The sequence below is a fragment of the Electrophorus electricus genome, chromosome 9 (assembly GCF_013358815.1).
Source record: "Electrophorus electricus isolate fEleEle1 chromosome 9, fEleEle1.pri, whole genome shotgun sequence".
Lineage (NCBI taxonomy): Eukaryota > Metazoa > Chordata > Actinopteri > Gymnotiformes > Gymnotidae > Electrophorus > Electrophorus electricus.
The window spans coordinates 18,140,623-18,163,632 of NC_049543.1; the positions used below are offsets into that span (position 1 = coordinate 18,140,623).

Consider the following 23,010-nt stretch of genomic DNA (forward strand, 5'->3'; position numbering starts at 1 on the left):
CTGCCGCTGCGCAAATGCCAGGCTCCTCCTTCATCCCGCCGGCAGCTGCCTGGGTAGATGGACGGCTCGGTTTGGATGTGTCTCCCTTTCCGTCCAGCTTTGCTGTGATTGGGTGCCAAATTCCTTCAAGCAGCCAATATATTTCCCTACAGAGTCCCTGTGCCTTCAACCTCCAGAGAGCTTGATGATAAAAGCTAATCTTCAAGCCAACGATCACAACTATAGTCGGTGCTTTTTGTCAGGTACTGTGACTAGACATGCCAATGCAGTGCTGAATTATTCATTGCCATGTTTGACAGATACAGCGTAACTGTGACATGGTAGTAATGTTAGCAGTAAGTGGTTATATGTGCTCAGTGCTGAGCTCAGGTCAGTCAACACTCACATCTCAGCCATGTTGTCGGGGAGGTTGGCAGGGATGGCTGTCAATCCTTTGCCCCTGCAGTCCACTATGTTGTTGCTGCAGGTACACATGGCAGGACAGGAGCCAGCGGCAAGATTGCAAGACTGGGGGCTGGAGTTCTCCAAATGACCTGCAAACATTGATTATTATAAACAGAAGTCAATGTAATGAACCAGTGCATTTCCTACATGTCTAAATACCATTTCCTATTCCCTGTCCCATGTATTGGAAGGTCATTCACTTTAGCAAACTGGACAGCTCCTCAAGTATTTGCAACAACTGAACTGAACTTCTCTCTGTACTTCCTAAGACACATAGTATTTAAAAGTCTCAGTTTCACTTACTGTATGTCTTTATTTGGTGGAACCTCACCATAACATTTATTATATTTATTTTATTGAAAACTGTGAAATGATGAATAAGGTTACTGATCATGTATATATTGTGACATTATTAAAATATATGGTGCTTTGATTAATCCATTCCCTTCCTGCTTATCTTTTCCCATTTCCTTTTACTGTATCATGCATGATGAAGTGAAGCAGAGCTGCCACCTAAAGCTTCCTGCCTCAGACGTGCTGTGGGAAAACAGAATGGAGCTCCTGCTACCACTCAACATTAGCCTAGGGAGGGAGGGATTATGGCTTTGGCTGGAAATGTCATTAGTTTTGACAAGACACTGGAAGAATGAGATTGGGCCTTAAGCTCCTTCCTTTCATCACAGGAGCTGCAATGGTTTCCATAACAGTCAAATAAAAATATATACCAACTGACTTGCAGATGAGAGCAGAGTGAGGATCCTGACATTGAACCATATGGGTAGGGGGAGGACAAGAAAGAAAGAAATGCAAAGCACGACAGAAAACACAAAGCATGTCATTCTACACTACTTTCAAGAACACTTCAGTTCCCTCTCAGCAAAGGTTTGACTCTGCATTCAACCAGCGTCTGCTGTTAACATGCTTCAATGGGAAAAAAAACAAGACTGAATATCTGAATAGTTCATTTTGCAAAAGGTCTCATACAGGCATTAAAATCTAAGTTGGTTGATTTGGTTAGTATTTGGTATGAAATGCCAATGTATCAACCAAATTTCAAGCCAATATCTCAGTTGAAATGAGGTCGAGTGCCCCGAGGGTTGTAATATTATCTTTGCAATTCCAAGGACGCGTCCTGTCAAATCATCTCCGTGATACCCTGAATATTAAGGATGTATTAATGCAGTTCACAGATGTGGCTGTGCTCCACTGGGCACTGTTTTGCCAACCAAAGGGACACTTTGAAATACGCACATTCAGCGCTTCACGTCGCGACCCTTTTTTTTTCATCTGAAACCAAAGACGCCACAGATTTACATACGATATGATACGTGTTCTCAAGGTAGCCGCGGGTAACTGATACCCAATCTGCAGTCTAACCCAGAAAACGAATAAAACAGACTTTTAAATGGGCTAATTTGTGCTGCAATACATAAATCTGGCTCTTTGGAGCCCTTTGGTCAATGAATATTTGATTCGCCTACTCTCCCAGAGTTCTGGTTGGGCCAGGTGGGAGCAGCAAGGCTGCCTGCTGGTTAATTCATAACCAGAGACACTTATCTGGTACATAGGCGGAGGGGAAAAGGCGCCTGAACAGCTTCGGTACCAGGAAGCATGTAGAGCAGAAGCAGGGAAAAACGGCAGGGAAATGCAGCATGGTGTCGTCCCTGCCTCAGATTTGAAACTGCGGGTGCCTTCTCGGCCATGGGGATTAAGAGGAGTTTGCAGAAGCAAGAAAGGAAACTCATGTTTATGTATCCATAATAATCACCCAAGTGCAGATTTACACTCCCAAACAGACACATTGACTAATATGCTTGCTACTGTCTGGCTCTGTTTGCATGGCAGACCCTTTTCCCTGAGTCTGGGGATATTGACCTGAACTCTACACCAAAAGGGTGCGTAAAGAAACTCTTGGCACCAGTTCATGGCAAATTGACCTAATTACAGTCATTCAAACACTTAAACAATCATAAGATCTTGCATTTGACTGATGTGATAGATTCATAATGTAGACATTGAATGTAGAATGTAGATAGAACACTAAGGAGTGAGCCAAACTTCAAGAAAACAAATAAAAATAAATGAAAATATACAGTGCCTTTAAGAACTTGGAGAAAGATAAGAACTGCTATTTGTTGGCAAGGTCATACAGTTGGGAAACGAATAACTAAAATACGAACAGTGGATATTTGGAAGGAATTTTGTCAGAAAATGCAAAATATTTTCTTTTCTTAGTCTTAAAGCAGTGCATTGTAACGCTGTAAGTCTCTTTCCATATATGTGTGTGTGTGTGTGCACGCATGTGCGTTTGTGAATTTAAAAAGGAAACGTGGAGTTGACCAAGGCAGCCATACATGAAGCCCGAAGTGCTGGAGTTCTGCTAGCTTGCATCTGAACAGGACCATGTGTCCCACTCAACCCTCTAGCCCACCCTAAATCCCACACAGGTGTCTCATCATGTGCACACACACACACACCACCTCTCAGCAATGCATCCAGAATGCATGTGTGTGCCAGCGAGTCACTCAGTAATGACTCTGCACTGTGAGTTCATGTGCTGGTCAAGTCTCTGGTGATATGGAGTAAGTCCGTGTGTGTGTGTGTGTGTGTATTTGGGAACTAAAGTTGAATACCTGGTGCTTGTGTGTAATAGTTTATACTAGGGCTGTTGATTAATTTTTTAATACTTCTAAGCATGTTCCCCTGTCAATCTGCACAGGTACTTGCTTAGCCTTTTGGTGGTTTTTGCCTTGCATAAGAATCATAGTTTTTTTTCTTTATATAAAAGTCAAAATATATGGTATGTTTTATATTCTTATGCACACTATGATTTCCAAAAAGTTTGCTCTGCTACTCAGTAAATAGTGCATAAGAAGGGCAAGCTTTGCAATGGTTAGTTTCATTTTAAAACTTCAAATTGCTAATGGGACAGATATATGTGCTGGCAAATTCAAATCATACAAGTTTAGCATCTTTGACTTATCATTTGGCAGCCAAACCTGCTAGTGTTAAAAGTGCTAACATTAGGCAACAGCTTGACATGGGGATTTTGTTAACACTGGTGTCTTTAACACTGGTATATCAGGCTCTGAAATAATAGACACCCTTATTACCTTACAATTAAGATTGTACCATTGGCTTACATATGCAGTGATTTCTGGTTACATTACTGTACTTCAGTCTTGCTACCACCAGAAAGAGCTTAACACTAATTAGAACAATAGAGGAAGATGCATTTTAACTTATGAAGTCAGTTTGAGTGGCGATTTGAAATATCGGCAAAATCAAATTGTTTCCTCACAGATCCTATTGTATCATGGCGAAGCCTAAGACTTACCCCATTATTGCTTATGGGAACTTTGACTCCATAAGGGTAATGGTAATGTATAAAATCCATTTAATACATCAACATAGACTGTGTATTGCTATTTTATATGGCTGAAATATCATAGATCATAAAAATAATGTAACCTGAGTCTTTTCACTTTCAATTCAAAGCTAAGTTCCTAAATTCATCATCATTAGCTCAAACACTGAATCCACACTATTAACTTAGCGTAAGCTTCCTATGGAGCTCTCACATTACGTATGATTAGGAGCCTCACAGTTTTCCTGCTTCTACATCATCTGCTCTGGAATGGCTTAGCTTGCCTATAGCTCACGGACTCTCAGTGGATAGTTCATGTTCTGTCATGCTGCATGCTCTTGTGAAAATTACGAGGCATGTAAAAAGGGCTCAGCATTTTTCTGGGCCCAGAACCCGAGCTGGCTCCCAAGCTCGGCTGTTATGACAGACCGCGGGTCGTGAATACCTTACGTAAATACACCTTGTCCTGTTCAGCTGAGAGCTGTTAGACTGACTATTATTTCACTAGAGGCCCTAGGGAGCCCAAAGGAGACAGGCCTGTTCGTCAGAACTCTGGGAAAACTAGTTCCCTGTGAATGCAACCTGCTTCCTTTAATAAGGGATACCTGTTAAAAATTCAATTTCTAAAAAAAAAAAATATTGACATTAGTATGAATTTTGTGTGTAATGCATATGTTATTTGTTATATGTTATTATAAACATATCTGACTAAAGTAACCATTCACGACTGACAACATCAGATCACTGATGATGATGATGATGCTATAAAAGCCGTAATGAACCATGGTAAAAGTTGGAATCAAGCCTCCAAACAACCATTAGTTGATACTTCCAGCAGATAGCAGAATGAACGCATTCTCAGGATTCTCGGGATTCTGAGGTTGGACCTCAATAGCTTGAGCAAAATTTTAGATGAGCTGTCTGTCTTCCGGCTACCAAAAACCATAAGCCCTGATGCAGACCCTCTGGTGCACATATGCTGTTATTGGTAGTTGACCTTGTAAGCCAGAATGGATATCATGCAGGCTCAGCATGTTCTCTGGGTGATAAAATCATAGTGATGTGGGTACCTGCCATCCTGTACTCCCCCATGAAACACAAACGTAACACCTGTCTCCATTAAGCCGTCAGATCTGGTAGTGAGTCAAGCCTGTTTTACCATTGATTTTAAGGTTTTATGTTTTCATTTTGATCTTGGAAAGACAGTTGTCTCCAGAGTGTGTGTGTGTGTGTGTGTGTGTGTGTGTGTGTGTGTGTGTGTGTGTGTGTGTGTGTGTGTGTGTGTGTGTGTGTGTGTGTGTGTGTGTGTGTGGCTACTAAGTGCACAGAGAATGAGGATGAGGAGAACCCTGTCAGCACAAAATATGGGAGACCATTACTTAGCTCTATAAAAATGATATCATCTGCAAAAACGATTTAAGTTGTATATTACCAAAAAAAGAAACAAGCAAAATAAAGTAAGATGCAGTTTAAATGGTCTGCCAGTTATAGCAAATCACTGGGTTATCAAGTAACATTTTGGTATTGTGGTATCAAGTCATCAGATCCAGGACATGATGCTGACATCATGTCCTGTTGAATCACACAAGAGGTACTTGAGACCAACATCCAAGAAAAGCTTCAGTGACAGCTGCAATTTAACTTGCACTGTCAGCATGGGACACAACAACCTTATATCCCTCTCCAGTAGAAGAGAGGAAAGGAGGACCTCTAGATGCAGTGGGTTCAGGGGAAGTGGGTGTTTACCTGAGCAGGTGAACTCATGCTTCTGGATCTCAGCCACGTTGATCCCTCTGAGCTGGGGTGGTGAGGAACACTGTGTGAACAGGCCAAGCATGGGCCTCTGACGCAGCCACTGGGACAGCCAAGAGAGGTGGCAGTCGCAGTTCAGGTTGTTTGAGTGCAAGCGGCTAGAGAACGGAAAAGTGAGTCATAATTGGGGGGTGCTGCCATAACAGCGACCATATTTTAGGTTCCTGTTGATGTCTGCCTGTTTTTTCTCCTTCCCTGGTATGAGAAGCCATGCTGGACTCCATTGTAGGGGATTCTGTAAGTAAGATCATGGCCCAAACCATCTTTAGTTCTGTATTACTGCAACAGTGTTAAGCTACACTTATACTAAGAAACAGCATATGACATACCTACTTCTACTATACCATTAGCAAACACATGAAGTTCCAACTTATTGATTATTCCTCTTAATAAAAGACATTCTGTTAGGTTACAGCATGCCAAAATAAAATAAAAATATAAGGGCTTAGATTTATAGGATCCAACTTCCTGAAATATACAGTGTGTTTTTTTAACCAGTGAGAGCCTATTTACTGAAAAAGCTGGATAATATTTTTTTTCTGTCCTTGTCCTCTAAACATCCATACCTCAGGGTGGAGAAAAAGCCACTGGTCCTGTCTGGTTTCCATTAGCTAAAACCATTACAGTCTATTCTTTCCTCAAGACTTCATGGCTCGGCATCTTTGACAAAATCATAGAACGTTCATCATATCTGTAATTGTGTCTAATGTCCTGTAATGTGGAACTGTTCAGATTTCCCAAATCATAACTCCTAAAAACAACAGCGCAAGGGAAAAATTGTGTGGATGTGGGGGGCAAAAAAACTATATGCAAAATGAATCATGGGAGGTAGTTATTTTTTCCCTGTCAAATTTCAGTGAAGCACAAACCTCTTTATTTCAACATGCTTTCACATTTGGCAAATACATCTAGACAATAGACCCGGGGAGGGGGGGGGGGTGTATTTAGTTCATTTGCAGTCCTCCGAAGGCCATTTGAGGAAATGGTTTCTGGCATGGTTGCAGACCCCAATGTGGCTTATGGCTGCCCACCAAGATTCCATGGAATGACACAGTATGTGTCTTCTGGCCCAAAACACTGTGGGATGGTGGTTTTGCTAGCTGCCGGGCTGCTTGCTGAATAGACCAAAAAGATAGACCCCTCCAAGTAAATAAAATGTCATAAATACTCAAGGAGTACGGTCCAACAAAACTCCAAAAGATATCTTTCAATCAGCTTTTGTGGCAACAGAGCTGCCATGAGAAATGTTTCAGTGTCTGAAAATGTCTACAATCTGTCACAGTGATAAATATTTCCCTTGACAGCTAGAAGGACTGAAATGTTTGAGAAAGAATGTTCAGAAATTTGAAATAGCTAAACATTTATCAGTGGTTCCTGTTTTTAATCTGTTCACATTTCACTGATTTATGAACTAAATATTGGCTTGAAGATAAAACCTATTGGAATACAATTCATATTTGATTAGTGTGGAGTGTTCAAAACAATGGGCTTATGTACTTGCTCAGTTGTGTATATTATAACTCAGTTTCACTTGTGGGTAAGGCCCAAACACAATAATGGTTCTGAAGCACAGGTGTGTTTAAGGTTCAAAAAACACATGCTTCTTTTATTCCTGTGGGAAAATTGGTAATTGAATCACATTTTTAAAAGTGGTGATTTGTTGTGCATTTGTATATTGTATCTATGTGTGTTTGTGTGTGTGTGTAAGTGTAATTTACTTACAAGGTTCTTAGCTTGGGCATGTGGTTGAAACTTGACACTGGTATGGCACTGATGTTGTTGTTGTTCAGGGTTCTGAGGAACACAAAGCAAAGGAGGCACAATTACTATCAGTCATTCATTCTGCCCAAGGCTCATTCACTTTAACTGACTCAGATCCTGCCACCCAGAGTGAACATGCCCATTCCTCTCCCCAGATGTTTTTTAAAGACTGATCTAGGGCCAGTTTTCCTTTCTATCTTATAGCAATACAGGTTTAGACTGGATTGCACTAAACTGCTCAGAGGCTAATTTGGCAGCGTTTGTGTACCTGTACTAAAAGTAGCACCTCTCTTGTCTGCCACTTCACCACCACCTGCCTTTACCCCCACCCCAACCCCACTGCTGTGGATGGCATCCTGTGTCCCTCACACCCCTAGCAGGCTTGTAGCACTTTCCATCTCCTGCAGATGGAGAGCAACCAGGAGTGGGAGCCAGCCATTATGAGCGCTGCACGGCAAATTAAACCAGGCCAGAAATGTTAAAAGGTGCTCTGATTTTGAAATAGCTTTTTAGAAAGTCTGTTTTCAAGGCATGTAAAGGCTAATGTATGATTATGAAGTGTCCGGAAGAGTGCAATAGTTTCCTAATAGGAAGCAGAGACATCTTTTGTTCCCTGGGCTGCTATTGGAGGTCATTTAATCAGATTCTACCTTGTTTTCTGTAATGCGACACACCCACACACACACACACACACACACACACACACACACACATAAGGGAACAGATATACACACATCCACACAAATACTAAGCCATACACAACATTATATCTACATTCTAATTTCTTTAGGTATTTTCAGATTAATGATGCTTGATGAAGATTATATCTTAATATATGGTATATGGGGGTGGGTGGTGGGTGGTGGGTGGTGGTAGTGGTCGAAAGTGTGAGAATATGTCTGAGGGGGTGTAGGTGTGTGTAACTTACAAAACCTCCAGGCCCCGAAGGGCTCGGAAGGCACCATCTTCGATACAGCTGATATGATTCTTGTCCAACTGTCTGTAGAGTAGAAAGAAAACTTGAAAGAATTAGTGAAAAGACTGAATGGTCCAAAATCACACACACACACACACACACACACACACACACACACACACACACACACACACACAAACACACACACACTTACACACTTTAAGATGTGACTGTGATCAATACACACAATCTGTTCCAAAATGAATATATAACAATGGAAGTGATGAGATCACAGCACACCCCACCATTGACTACTTTATTATTCTTGTACTCTATATAATAACAGTAATTCCCATAAGCAAGAGCTTATTATAGATGAGAACTAAGCATGCTGTCAGGTGAAATCAATACAGATTTTGTCATTATGACTAGTAAGGCCATTTGGATCTGCACCTACTCCCAGTGGTATTTTTGGTGGCTCAATTATGAATTAAGATGTATTGATGACGTGAATGGAGAGGCAATTAATTATGTCTTTGCTGCTTGCACATGAGTTAAGAGGAGGCACTTAGAAAAGATAATTTTGCACTACCAGAGCTGACAGCAATGGCAAAGATTCCTGCACCAAATAGCTGATTAACAGCTAAATACAGTTTGCTTACTTGGTTTTATTTGTTTGTTTATTTATTTCCTTATAGGTATTATGTTAGTGAGATGTGTTGGAGTTAGACAGTGAACTCACAGGTTATTGATGTCTGTAGCGCCACGGAAGGCCTTGCGAGGAATGGCCTGGATGAAGTTCTCACTCAGGTCTCTGTTAAGATAAAGAGGATGATACATTAATGCAAGAACCCTGCCATTCTTTCAACAAAGCAGAAAACTCTGAAGACCATGGTCCCATAACAGTTTTAATTACTGAAATTTCTTTATACATCCTTACACCTATACCAACATGATGTGCCAACATCTGTGACTGTGCATTTTTTTCCATGACTAAAATCTCAGTTCCAACACAAAAGCATGTCAAACGGCAAAAATGTGTGGCTGCTCCAATGTGGGGTCCCATTCAGACTGAAGGGGTGGACCCATTTAGTTGCTTCCAAAAGCTATTGATGGCACTATTTGGGAGGGGCGCTAGAGTGTGGATGGCGAGAGAGAAGTGGGGAAGAAGAGAGGGAAGCAGAAGAGCCCAATGAGGTTAATTAGCATGAGCTTTTGTTTGGGTACTCAATGGGGAGCTCAACACTTTCAGAGCAGGGCAGTTACCCTACCACCCGCTCACATAGCTTCTATGACAAACAACCAATGCACACACTTTCCCACAGAACATATTTTATCTTCTTGCAACCTTTTACCTTCCAGAGATTACCATAATCAATAAAAAACACAGACATTAAAACCAAAACCTTCCTGCAATATTTTAACAGTGTGAAAACTGGACAACTCACATTATAAAGTAATTTTAATACTTGGCATTTAATGGATATGTAGAGGAACCAGTTCCAATCGCAGCTCTGAACAAAATGCATTACCAAAAGCATTCACTTTAGAAAAAGCTTCAAGCTCTCTCCTAATTAATTAGCAATGAAGACCACTAATGAAGACCAGACAGAAAAATGGAGAACCTGCTGCTACAGTTTAAAACATCAACTACTGCAGTTTAAAACATCAACTACAAATACTTCTTACTTGCTCTGTACTTTTGCTTGCTGCTATAACCTATGAATTTCCCTCTGGGTTTAATAAAGTGACCTATCTAACAAATCACTGAGTGATTCTCTCTTCATGGTAGAGTGACAAATAAAACAAACAGCAAATGTCAAATATGTTATGTCAAAGGGGAGTTTGTAATTTTAATATATTGTGCTTGGATATGTATTACTCCTCCATTACACATTAACCAATGAATGTCAACAACATTCTAATAAGGGCTTAGGGGAACATTGCCAAGGTAACTGTGCTGTGTATTGTTGTATGGTATGTAGGGGTAATAGAGAGTACTATACAAGCCATGACTTGCTAAGGCTGACTGCACTATAAGATGGATTCCTATACAAGAGAATAATTCTAAATGTGGTGTACAAAGTGTGGCCTAAGTTAAACAACCTAGACAACATCCAATTATCTCAATGACCCTACATTTTTCTTTAGACACATCAAGTTAACTGGCTTTCATTCAGGAAAAAAAAAAATCCACATAATCATGAAATCATGTCATTGCCGCTTATCTGTAATCCAGATGTCCTTGGGCGTATTTTCTGTAACAGGAGAAGAGGTTTCTGGGACTTGTATAGAAATAGACCAAGCAATAAAAGAAGCTTAATGCCAACATTTTGTTTAGAAATTCATAGAGTAATGACCTGCACTTGGTGCATAACTAAAGGAAATTGAATTTCTACAGATTGTATGTAATGAGCGTTCAGTACAAAGGCTGACTGTCATTTCCGCCAGTTCAGCCTTTTGGTGTTTGGGCTCCTGTAGTGCTGATAATTGGCATCGGCTTGACGTGTTTTTATAGACTCGCTTTCTTACCACATCACTGGGTTTTGACTGTTAATTACCCTCCTAAGGGAGAGTACAAAGAGCAAAAAGAGACCTAGTGCTTAAAACAATTGCTGTCTGTTGCATGCTGTGCCATTTGTGCATCATGTGCTGTACCTGTATAATGTTAAAGTGAAGATTTTACAATAAGTCAGTGTTTTGCCCATTAATATACTAGCAATATGTATATTCTATATGAAGATTAAACTGTGCAAACACTCTAAGCAGTGTAATAAGGCTCAAAAATGGAACTACTGTGCAAAAGTTAAAAACAAGAAGCAACAGACTGACAAGCCGCATGTGTGCACAGACAACCATTGGGAAGTGTTGGAGAATGGTTGCAAATCAGCATCCTAAATCCTGTTAGTGCACATTAAGGTGATCGGCGGGCATGTACAAAGCGTGGCTATATTAGCTTGAACAGATTACGCGCTGATGTCATGGGGAGCTAATTGCATGTCTCACAACGAGCTAATGAGAAGGCTGAGGATGACAAATGTGGCATCTTCCTTCCTCAAGTGACTGTCTCCTTCTTTCCCTCCCACACATAATAGATTATTAATTATTGAGGCAGACCTTTGTGGAACTTCAACACTGTTCTCTTTGGGGATTTATGGAGGGAGTTGTGTGTTTCCAGTGCTAGAGAATTATTCAATTTAGCTGCTTTCTACTTCTGTATTTATACATATTTGAAAGACCAAGTGTGGCATTGTTGTGTGTGACCATAAATTACTTGAGATTGCTGATTGTGGGTGTTTGCTGGAGACATTTGCTCTATTTCAGCTAGATTGCACTAAAGGACATATTAGTATGCAGCAATGGCCACCCAAGAAATCAGAAGATGATTACAACTGTACAAATTACCTTACTTTATGATGAAATCCAGTTGCAAAAAGGAACACAATCAGAATTTATTCATGAATCCTGAAGAATGTGGAAAATCAAGCTTGCATATACTTATCTTGTAAATAGCCCATAGCCAGAGAGGTGCCTTTGTTTCATGAATGTAAATATATGCTATATTGTAGGATTTATGGATCCGCAAGATGACTGTAGGATGAGCTTAAGGTGTCACTAAGCTGATCTAAATTACCTCTTGTTTTGAAGCTACCTAAACCTCTCTGCCACAGTGATTCAGACTACCTTAAACTGATCCTGTGTGCTTGCTAAACCATGAAAATCTGGCTTTGTCATATAACTCACTCAGCAATGATAATGTGTTACAAAAATACAGACTTACCTGGCTACTTGTATCAGAGATATCAGTAAAACTACTCATCAGTCTACAGCATTTAAAACCAATTCTCTTTCTATATTTCTCACTCTTTCCAAAACAGACAACCGGGTAATGTTATTTTATGCCTTTCTTATTGAAGTCTACACCCTCCAGATCAGATCTTTGGTGCCTGGATTCTGACTAAAGTTTCAAAGGTCGAAATGGTGTCCTGTGGCAGCAGCTCAGAACAGTGGGCAAAAGGCGAGCAGAACTAATTGCAGCTGGAAGCTGCATATGTTAGAGTGGCAGTGCCCTCAAATCTCTGCCAGACAGGAGGCCTTATGGGTTATCAGATCATTCTGTTCTGGAGCGAAACAGCAGACAGCGTTAAGTTACAGCCATGGCGGTGACCAAGGCCATGTGGTACCCCCTTCGCACACAATAACAAGATCTCTGTAAACTCTTAATTATCCTGTGGAATTTGTCAATGTTCCTCCCCACCTCCAACTCAGCACACAGGAGGGTTCACTGTGTCTGTAAGGCTGGTTGCTGGCTTAGTGCCTTTAGGGATACTGTTCTGCCGTGCCTGGTGTCCCAGCTGGCTATGTAACACTTCAGCCCCAAAGTGCGAGAAAAGTTACTAATGAGCCCAAGGTTTCTTGACCCAAGCCCCCACCCTCCATTCCCATTTTGACATTTCAGTAAGCATACGTGGTCAGATAGAACTGGGTCTAAAGATTATATGTGTCATCAATATAAGCTACAGTCCTAAACACTTTATGCTTTTGTTTCTATCCAACTCCAGCAGCTGTTTGATTACGACTGCATGCAATCTGAAGTGAGAACACGAGAACTGCTCCAGACTTACCTCACTGAGATCAGAGAGCATTGCACTGCATGATTTATCAAGACTGTGATGCCTATAGTTCATATTTTACTGGACATGGCCTGTTATGGTTTTCGCAGTTCATTCCATTGCAGCTTTTATGATGAGGTCAATACAAATGTTTTTTGTCCTTAAGCTTGGAGTCTTTCAAGTTCTAGTAAAGTGAAAATTCAGCATACCTTCAAACTTAAAACTGTTTACTCCCTTCAAGTTAAATCCAAACTGTTTGAAAACTAAAGAGAGTATTCTAGAAGGAATATACACACTTCATAAGTCTTATAATTCTCTAAGCTTTATCAGGACCTGGGAAATGCGCCTAAACCCCACTAATGCCACTTGATCCTTCACAGGAAATACACTTAAAAAGAGAGGCACTACTAAACCAACAGACTTAGAGAAAAGAACACAAAACTGGGTTTTACATAGCCACTGCTGTGGTTATATGTTGTTATAATTACAGCACATTTTGCAAGCTGTATTTTATTATTTATTTCAAGATCAGAAAAAGCCCTGTGTAAGATTGCAGGTTGATCCAATTCATTATGCCCAATGCAAAATGTATACAATGTATACAAGACTTATCCTAAAGCTTAAATATATCTTCATATCTTCCCGTATTGCTCCAGATGCCTTTTATAGTGATGTGACTCTATTAAGGAGTCTATGTTAGGGATCAGTAACTGATCTGAGGGTAGTCCACAGAGCTGTTGACTATATGGCCATACTCCAACTAGTAATTGCAGAAGTATAGTAACTAGAGAGAACGCTAGGGCCAAGTCAGCGGAACAGATGCAATTCTTTCAGAGAGTCACAACACCAGTTAAAAGGCTTGCAGTTGGCTGTCATATATGATTCAAATCAGACAAAATATACTCATGTGGTGCTTGAAGGATATAATAAGAAGTTATTATCTGCATAAGGCAAAGTAATTTGCCAGTTCATCTAAAAAAAAAAAAAATTACAATCATGTCTACCACATCCTTTATAAACCAAGAACTGTAGAATGGCATAAGAATGCCTATGCACTCATTTTACCAAAAACTGTTGTACTAGGATTAAGGTTCTTCTCAAGATTTCTTTCTTGCCACTGCTTGACCCAAGATGTCTTTTTTAAAAAAGCCTGTTGTAAAAAGCACTATATAAATGCATTTTTTAAAAAAATTGGATTTGAAAAATGCTACACTGCTTTCAATTTTAAACTTAAGGCTCAATTAAAAATCTGACATAACTAAAGGCAAATCAATCAAATATATTAGTGAGCACTCCCTGTAGGCTAGTGGTGTGACAGGTCTCTTTAATAGAGGCCTGAAACAGTTAGTATGGAGTTCCTCTAATGTGTAATCTAGACACATCTACTTTCTCACAGAGCAGCAAGAAGGAGTGACCTCTAGTGAAAACCAAGCCCTTCACGCCTTTTGTCTCTGCAGTCATGACCCCAGTCACATTGCTTTAGGGCTTGATACACTTCACCAATAATCGTCTTGTGGTTACACAGACTGCCTGTGGTCACGCTCCATTAGGCTACTTACTACACTTTCTGTCTGCGTACCTCTTTATCTTTCTCTCTCTCTCCACACCTGCTTCTATCCATCTCCTTTCTCAAACAGGAACAAATAACCCAATTATCTCAGCAAAAACCCTGCAATTTAGCCCTATTTCAGCTGTGTTCTCGTGCCATTTGCAGTACTTTAAGTTGCTATAAAAGCATCAGATGCTTTTAGAGGCCTCAAAGTATCTTATAAATGGAGATCTCCATGGAATCAAACCAACCACTCTTCACATGTTCTCTTGAACCTTCTAGTGCCTAAATCAAATACCGATGCACATTTGTCTACTGTGTGTGTATGCTCAAAAGAGTACAAAGAGGGCCTTTAATATCTGGGCTGAATGACTGCAGAAGATGAACTGCTGCAAAATGAATACATTTGAAGAATGGAATGGATAAACTTTGAGAAAGAGAGGGAATAAAAGGTAACAGGTCTAAATTATTACTCTGAATAGACATAATACAACAATCAGTGCATGATAGTATGATTGGGGCCGTTAAGTATAAAGAAGAAAAAAGAGAGCAAGTAAGATGGTAAGAAAGAGAAATAGAGAAGTAAGAGAGAATGTCATTTGCTTTTTGATAATGGCGTATTCATGTCTGTGGCTGCTGTTTGAACACAGTGGCTTGTAATTAGACTATTACTAACTCATTACTAATAAATGAGGTGTAGAAAACAGTTAACAGGATATGACAGGGTTCAGCAAACTCTTACAATCCTCCTTTTATCTGGCTTAGAGAACTCACAAATGTATAAACAATGTATAAATGTATAAACAAATGAGTGCAAAAGTGCACACTGGGAACTATGCAGCTGACATAAGGAAATTTGACTAGATGGGAAAATTACATAGTAATGATGGCTCTGACTTGGCAGTGTAATTGAATGAGGGGGTTGTCAAATACAGCTAGGTCTATAACATTGCTGAGCTTAGCCTTGACCAGCACTAACACAAACACCTTAGTTCAGGAATGGCAAGGTGTGTAGCTGATGAGTTGAAGCAAGCCTGCTACATTAGGGAAAGCACTACACTATGCAGTGCTGTGACTCTTAAAATGAGAGTCTGGCACTAGGCAAACAGGGAACACTCCAACCCCATACGTCATTTTACTTAGAGTGCAGGAGAAGTGCTGCAAATGCCATAAGAGTAGGGCAACAATGATTAGCAGGGCCAAGTAGGAACTTTGGCAGAAGGTAGAAGTGGAAGTGTCAATTATACGCTTGGGGGCAAGATTCCTGCTGAATGACATAATGCTAGTCTGGGCGAGTCAGTCTGTCAGAAATCTTGCCAGACAGTTCCATGATGTCCACCATGGCAGCCAGAGCATGTAGACACATGCTGCCCTGTTTGGTATAGGACAGGAGGGCTCTGGATTGTGGTCCTAACACTGCCACCAGAGTTTCCCTCTGTTCATTCTAACAGTGAAGCCATTTCAAGCTAACTGCGAGGGTCAGCACGGCTCTGATGGACATTAGGAGCCAAGGCATGGATACTCAAAACATCTTAAGTCAAACTGAGCCATCAAGTCAAATCAGGTGTGAAAGTTCAGGGAAAACAATATGTTCTGTAAAACAACGACTGAGTGAGCAAATGGGAGTTTTATGATGACCACTAGTGTTAGAAAGACCATGAGGTAAGAGTGAGGCCAAACTCTTAAGCTTTGTGGGAGAGATAATCTCATAAAAGGAGAAAAAGAATAAGTGAGAAAGATGAAAGCAAGAGAAAAGTATTTATTTATTTATTATATTGCAGGAATCAGACAGCAGGTGGAAAACATCCGTACCCACTGTGAATCTCTCCAGGAATCAATAAATACCTCAGCAATTTGACATCAGGCCTTGCCGACACACTCCAACTCCCTAATAATGAGCCAATAAGGATTGTGGAAAGCATCGCATGCTATCCATCTTCTCACACAGTGGCAGACCTGCGTCCTCTGCTCTTGGTGGCTCTCATAAAGTCAGCCAGCCTGAAACCCAAAAGCGCCCAGCATGACAAATCACCTCTTGCTGCTTTCCCTCAGCATCTCTCCAGAGAAGGGGAAAGTGGTTAAGGAGTGGGGAGGAGAGGAAAAGCAAGGAGGGTGAGAAAGACAAGGCCAGGGTTTGAGGCACGACAGGTGGAAGGAGCGGAGCAGATGACAGTATGCTGGGAGCCCGATGAGATGAAAAGACAGAGAAGGTGTTAAAAGCAAGGGATTAAGGCAAAGGAGAGAGACAGGGGGAGAGAGAGACAGGAGTAGCAGTGGGATGAAGCAGAGAGCTCAATCATTGCTGGATGGCCTCAAGGTTTTTTGGGTGGATGCCAAAATACAGGATGGGTTTCTGTGGCAGCACTAGGTCTCAAGCTTGGATGTGTGTGGTCTACAAAACCTCAAAGTTAGACTCCTACACTCCTTGTGGGGGCTAGAATACGGTGTGTGTGTAGTCTATATACACTGCTCATGATTCTCTCCAACATGTAGTCCTAGCCTCTTCAATCATATTGTTATCTCCAGAGACCAGCAAATAGTAGTACCACCTCAACAACTAGTCTTTCATTGAGGCTCTACCATTAGACCTTGAATACTCCCCCACAATGTTAGACAGTCCCTCACAGGATGGAACTAAAGGTCTCTACAGATGGTCCTCCTTCACTTAACTCATCCCTCTTCCATTTAAACCCACAGCTAAGCACAGAGGAAGGCTCTTTAAAGGGGGCATCATATAGATTAAACAAATGTAAGCAATAAGGCTATATTTCCTTAAAGAATCCCCTTTGAATTCTCACACTGAAGTCTCACACCGTCTCAGCTTTCTCTTTCTCTAAACTTAAGGAAATTTGTCATGGGAAATGCTAATTGCTATCATGAAAAGAGAGATAGTGGGCTCAGTTAGTATTATGTTACAGGGTAAATGCTAACTAGTGCCCACCTTCCATGCCTTATTGATATCTGAAGCACTTGCTCCATAGCTGATACTATACTTGCCATTTTATAATACATGTTCTCTATAGGTTCTGGGATCTCTTATGAAAAGTAACTTCCTCTACTAATTAAGTATCACATTTAGCAAGACTACAATCAAGATTTGAATTAAATCTAAAATAACGTATTAGTATGCTATAATTAAACATGATTTTTGAATGAGCAAAGAATAAATTTAGCCAACATATGAAACTAGATTACTGAGTTTCACCTTCAAGCAGTTGCTTTGAAACAATTCTGCCAGTGCCTTTGGGCAAACAGCTCTATCAACAGAGGAGAACTTCCTATGTCAATATATGCTTTACATTTCCAAATCATCTGAGAGCTCGGGCATTTCATACCAGTAATGCATGCACATTTTCATGTCCTGTCAGGCCAGCTCAACTCGTTTTATTTATTTGAAGTAGTGAGTAGTCAGCAGGAAAGAACTCATTAGGCTGAATTATCTTGATTTGGCCAAGAGGTGGGGTGGGGGGTATGGGGTGGGGGTCGAATCAGATCACATGAACAGACCCTCCACTTCAGTTCCTTCTGAGTTAACTCTTGACATTCTGCTTGGAAAACTAATGCACATAAACCAATGTTATTCAAATAGTGAAAAATGATCTGTGCAGGCCTAGTAAATACAGGGTTATCTGTTTGCTACTGTCATCTAAAAGAAACTACAGAAAGTATCACACAACAAACATCTTTAACATACATGATACTGAGTTATTTCTTTTCTGGTAGTCTATGGTTGTTCTCTCAACCTTTACTACCTGGATTATTAAACTTCTGCTAAAAACATTCCACTAATATGGATGTCTCCCCAAATCTATTGGCTCAACTAAAAAATCTCAATGACATAAGACTCCTTAAATACACCCAGTCTGCTAGCAGCTGAAAAGCAGATATTGGCAGTCTGGAGGCAGACTTGCAAGACAAAAGAAATCGACTAAGCTTAAGTTGCAGTGATTGATTGCCAAATGGTTGGAGGCCGATCGATTCATCTCAGGATGTGTGTGTGTGTGTACATATGTACAGAGCTGATGTACAGAGATTTTTGTAACCTGTCAGAATATGGGTTGAAAGAAAGACGAAGAAATGCTGTGGACAAAATGAAAGGTGTAACTGTAGTTCAGGCTAATAGCCCATTACCCCATTAAAGCACTTTAGTACTTGGGCAGGCCAGCTCCAGTTTGTGACCACATAGTGCAGCCAACAAACATTTCAGTGAATTGGAATAAAACTAAATGACTTCAGCATCTCTATAGTACAACATGCACTTTTGTCCATCTCTGGGAACAGCTATCCAAAACAAGCGACATAGTTTGAGTTGGATATTGCTTTTTATTTTTTAATAGTGACCAGGTGCCAGGAGAGTTGGGGAATTATGCAATGTTACCTTGAAGAGGGAAGCAGATCTCATAGATGGATGCTGCCCCAGTCCTTCCAGAAACACATGTCCACACATTCTCCCTCTGACAGATCCCTGTCCCTGAGCCACAAAAAGTCAGCACGGGATACCAGCCGCAACCACATCAACGGAAGCTATGCCAATCAGCATAACTTTGTAAACAGCTGTTAGACATGCTTCATGCTCACAGCATCCAGCGATGCAATCCTAAAGCCTATCTGCATCAATAGGCAATTTAGCGGCTTTGCAAAATAGTATCTGCAGTGGCAAGACAATCAAAGCGACTGACCCTGCGAGCAACAGAACACAAACAGGCACTTGTAGTCCTGCTCAACAGACTTATTGCTAAATAAGGCTAGCAATATATGAATGTAATGGTTCTATAATTTAATTGCATTCTTACTTTATTTGGCAGTATTATTCCTCCAACAGATTGGCTGTAGTTAAGGTGCTGCTATGAAAAAGTCTGGCCCTGTTTGCAAGAGTCATGGGGCGCCGTTTAGGCCTGGAAAGATGACCGATTCGGTAGGACTGGCATCCCAGGAAGAGCCACAAAGGAGCCTACAGCCATGGGGAAGGGAACTGCCTCCCACCTTTAAATCATCTTCAGCATACAAACTGCCATGCAGAGACATGCTTCCACAACATAGAGAGGATGTGCCTCACACTGTAACGTCCAAACCCTTATTGATTTTGGCATAATCAAGGCCCAGGGTTGCGGTGGTTAGCCGCAGACAATCAATTGCGAAGCCTTGGACCAAACAGAAAAAAAACCCAAAAAACGCTACAACATCAACAACAAAAAAAAAAACAGACAGTCCAAGGGTTTAGACGGTGCTCATTATTGCAGCCTTGTTCGAAGGTAAGTGACGCCCGCCTTTTGTGTTACCCTCCACTCACTGTGGTATGGGCAGACTTTGGCCAGACAAAAGGAGTCGGAATGCAATCATAGCCATCCCCCCCCCCCCCCCCCCCACTTATCACTCCATTCTTTCAGAGCCTTGACTACTGCCTTTCAAAATGCGGCTCTTCCTTTGTCTTGCTTCCTTTCACTACTCTCTCACTTAAACCCTCTCAGATGCAGTAGCATTTCGACAGCATCAGACAATCATCTCTGCAGTAATGAAATTTCCCAGTCACCTCAGTATGGTAAGTGTGCGGCGAATGCTTTCGATAATCGAGAGAGGCAAACGATCCTCATTGAATTAAGTTAATAGTTTGCCCTCCCTCAGAGTTGTCTGTACTGATTTATCAGTGTGCTTGGGTCGCAGCTCTTATGACAGCTTCAAAGACGAGAACACTCTTATTCACTGAACAGTGAAAATCTCTCTCATCTATCCCCTCCCTGTACTAAACAGAATGAAACTTTATAGATGCACAGCCCACCCAAAACTGTTTTCCTCTTTTCCTTCACCTCTACCACCATAATTCCTCTATTCCTCTTCATGTTCTGAAGCGTGACCTCCTCTGGCCCTCCCCCTCATGACCTCCTCCTGTTATGATGGAGGAGGATAATATGGATTATGTGTGTGGATAGAGGGAGACTGTCACCCCTCAGGTATGCAAACGGGAGACAGGGGGAAGCATGGTGGTATAAATAAGAGCTAAAAACAATAAAGATATCAGTCCTGAGGACTAGCATACTGCGACAACATCTATAAATCACAAACACACACCCATCTCAAAGGACCTCCACGCTCTTCCTATCTCTATAGTGCACATGCTCTGTCCAAAGTCTCTCTCTCACACACACACACACACAATCCGCACGAGTAATAAAACAACTGCATTGTGTTTTAGAGAGAACTGATCAATCTTTACGTGCATTTGTCAGACTTATCAGGGGGCAGGAAATATCTCACCATCCACAGCATGAGTCAAAGCAGTTGTATGTGTGACATGCACTGACTCAATCCTTCTCTGACTTGTGACAACTTAAAATGTTGTAATGGCTCATTGCAAGCCAATATGGAAACTAGTATAAGACTGACTATGAAAGTGTCAGAGAGAGGTGACAAATGATTTAGACATCAGCAATCTGACTTCCTGTGTCCCTGTATAATCATGTGTATCTGCAACAAAATGCTTCAGTTGTTATAGGGTGTAATGTAAATAAGACAGAAGTGAACAGAAAGAGAGCACAAGAGAGAACGATCAGAGGGCTAAGAAAAAAGAGACACTGTATGTGTCTGTGTGTGGGGGGTGTATGTGCATGGTTTTCTTCAATGACATGAAGTCACACAGTTTAAGCAAGCAAGTTTCTGGATACACTTAACCCCTTGTTAATACAAACTACTTACACACATATCAATAAATGACTACCTCAATGGGAGAAACTGACAGAAATTCCATGTTCAGGCCTAGTTCTGTCACACCACCACAATGCATGTGACATATATGCTGATATACTCTACTAAATGCATGGTTACTCAGCCCATATTATTGTCAGTGAACACTCATTTTAAATATGGAGCACCTCCTAATTGTGTAAGAAACAGCCAGAAACATCTTGCAGGTTTTTAACAATAAAAATAAAACACTGTATTAGTGTAATGTTGCATCATTATATAAAAGTCAGTAAAGGGCTGTCTTAACTTTTGGCAGCTACATTCATGTACTTGTGAAACATGATTCAGATACAACAGGATCTGAGCCGCTGAAATGCTGAGCGCCTTCTGTGTGTGTCGATAACTGAAGTTACATCCCATGTCCTGAGCATATGTTCGAGACCAGGCACAGCATACAGACTCATGGCTACAAGGGCTGGCCTCTCTGTAATGGCTTATTACAGAATTCAGTCCAAGTTAACAATGAGAATGATCTTATTCATATGGATTGTATGAGACCAAGTTAACTTTGCTGAATGGCCTTTCCCAAAGGAGGGGAAAAAAAGTAATGAGCTTTGTTTTTGATGTTTTTTTCCACCCCAGTCCTGGGAAGCTGCTTTCCTCAACAGACATTCAAAACCAAACCCACAGCATGACATTCGACTAACAAGGCTAAAATACAGCAGTGGCATATTCACGCCTGTCCCAGGGAGACGGAAAAGGTCTTCCCAGGAAGGCGCATGGGCCAGTTGCTGAGCACTGCGATACAGACATCTGGAGGCTCTCCCGACCAGCAAAGGTTTGCTGCCAGAGGTGCCTCCAGTCAAATTTCTGAGGTTGAGGTTGCTAGGAGACCAAAGGTACCCAGCTGGAACTGTGACTAAGCCTTCGGGGGAGCGTGGGTGCGTTTGGGCGCACTTGTGTGTGTGTGTGTATGTGTGTGCGTTTTTGTGTGTGTGTGTGTGTGTGTGTGTGTGTGTGTATTGGTGAGTGCAAGAACAATGGAGTTGGTCCCAGCTGTGCCGCAGTGGGAAGAGGGCAAGGTCCAGGGAGCTGGGGTAAGAGGGGACAATAGGGGCTAGGCGGGACACAATGACCAGAATCTCATATTTACTCTGCTCTTCAGAGGTCATAAATCCCTCTCTCTCGCTGTCTCTCACTCTACCCCAGTGCTCTTCATCATCACCATCTCGCCAAGACGATAATGGCGAGAAAGGCAAACTTCCCATGCGGACAAACAGAACCTCCTTATTCAGTGAAAAGAGGTCAAACTTCGCTCCTCTCCTTAATATACGGTATATTTGCATTGAGCAATGCTGCATTTACAGAAGGAGAGAAAAAAAGAAAAAAAAACCTAGGCAACAATACATGAGAGGAACAAAGAAATCAGTTAGACCTAGACGTGCAGAGTACCCAGTAGACCAGGAAACTGTAAGGCATGAATATACATAAATTCATCATTTAAACACGCAGTTTGAATGAACTGCAGAGAGGATATTAAAACTAGCAGACTTTACTGAAAGCCATCACTGCTAATTCCCAGTCTGCTTTGCCCCAATATACCTTGCAGGTGGATGAGTAACCACTGTCAGTGTCTTATTAGGTCTGGCTGGTCTTAAAGCCTTTGAAACAGGGCAGGAACTAAGCTGCTTTCACTCCTGCCACTGTGCAACACTGGACCATCTGTGTTGCTGCTAGTGCACTAGCACAGCAGCACAAACAGTGCCTGGGTTGCTGGGGCAATGTCTGCTCTCTACCCTGAGGACTGACTCAACCGTTACCTGAACCCTGCCTTCTCTTGTTTTTACACACACACACTTGCATACATGCT

General features: G+C 41.3%; 1 protein-coding gene across 1 annotated transcript in view; it reads right to left on the bottom strand.

Annotated features, from left to right (window-relative positions):
* Positions 1–23,010, bottom strand: part of slit1a (slit homolog 1a (Drosophila)) — an 89,828-nt gene that overhangs the window by 33,294 nt on the left and 33,524 nt on the right. Inside the window, 5 exon segments of the mRNA XM_035529789.1 lie at positions 386–533; positions 5,558–5,721; positions 7,346–7,417; positions 8,313–8,384; positions 9,043–9,114. Of these exon segments, the coding sequence (XP_035385682.1) occupies positions 386–533; positions 5,558–5,721; positions 7,346–7,417; positions 8,313–8,384; positions 9,043–9,114 (528 nt within the window).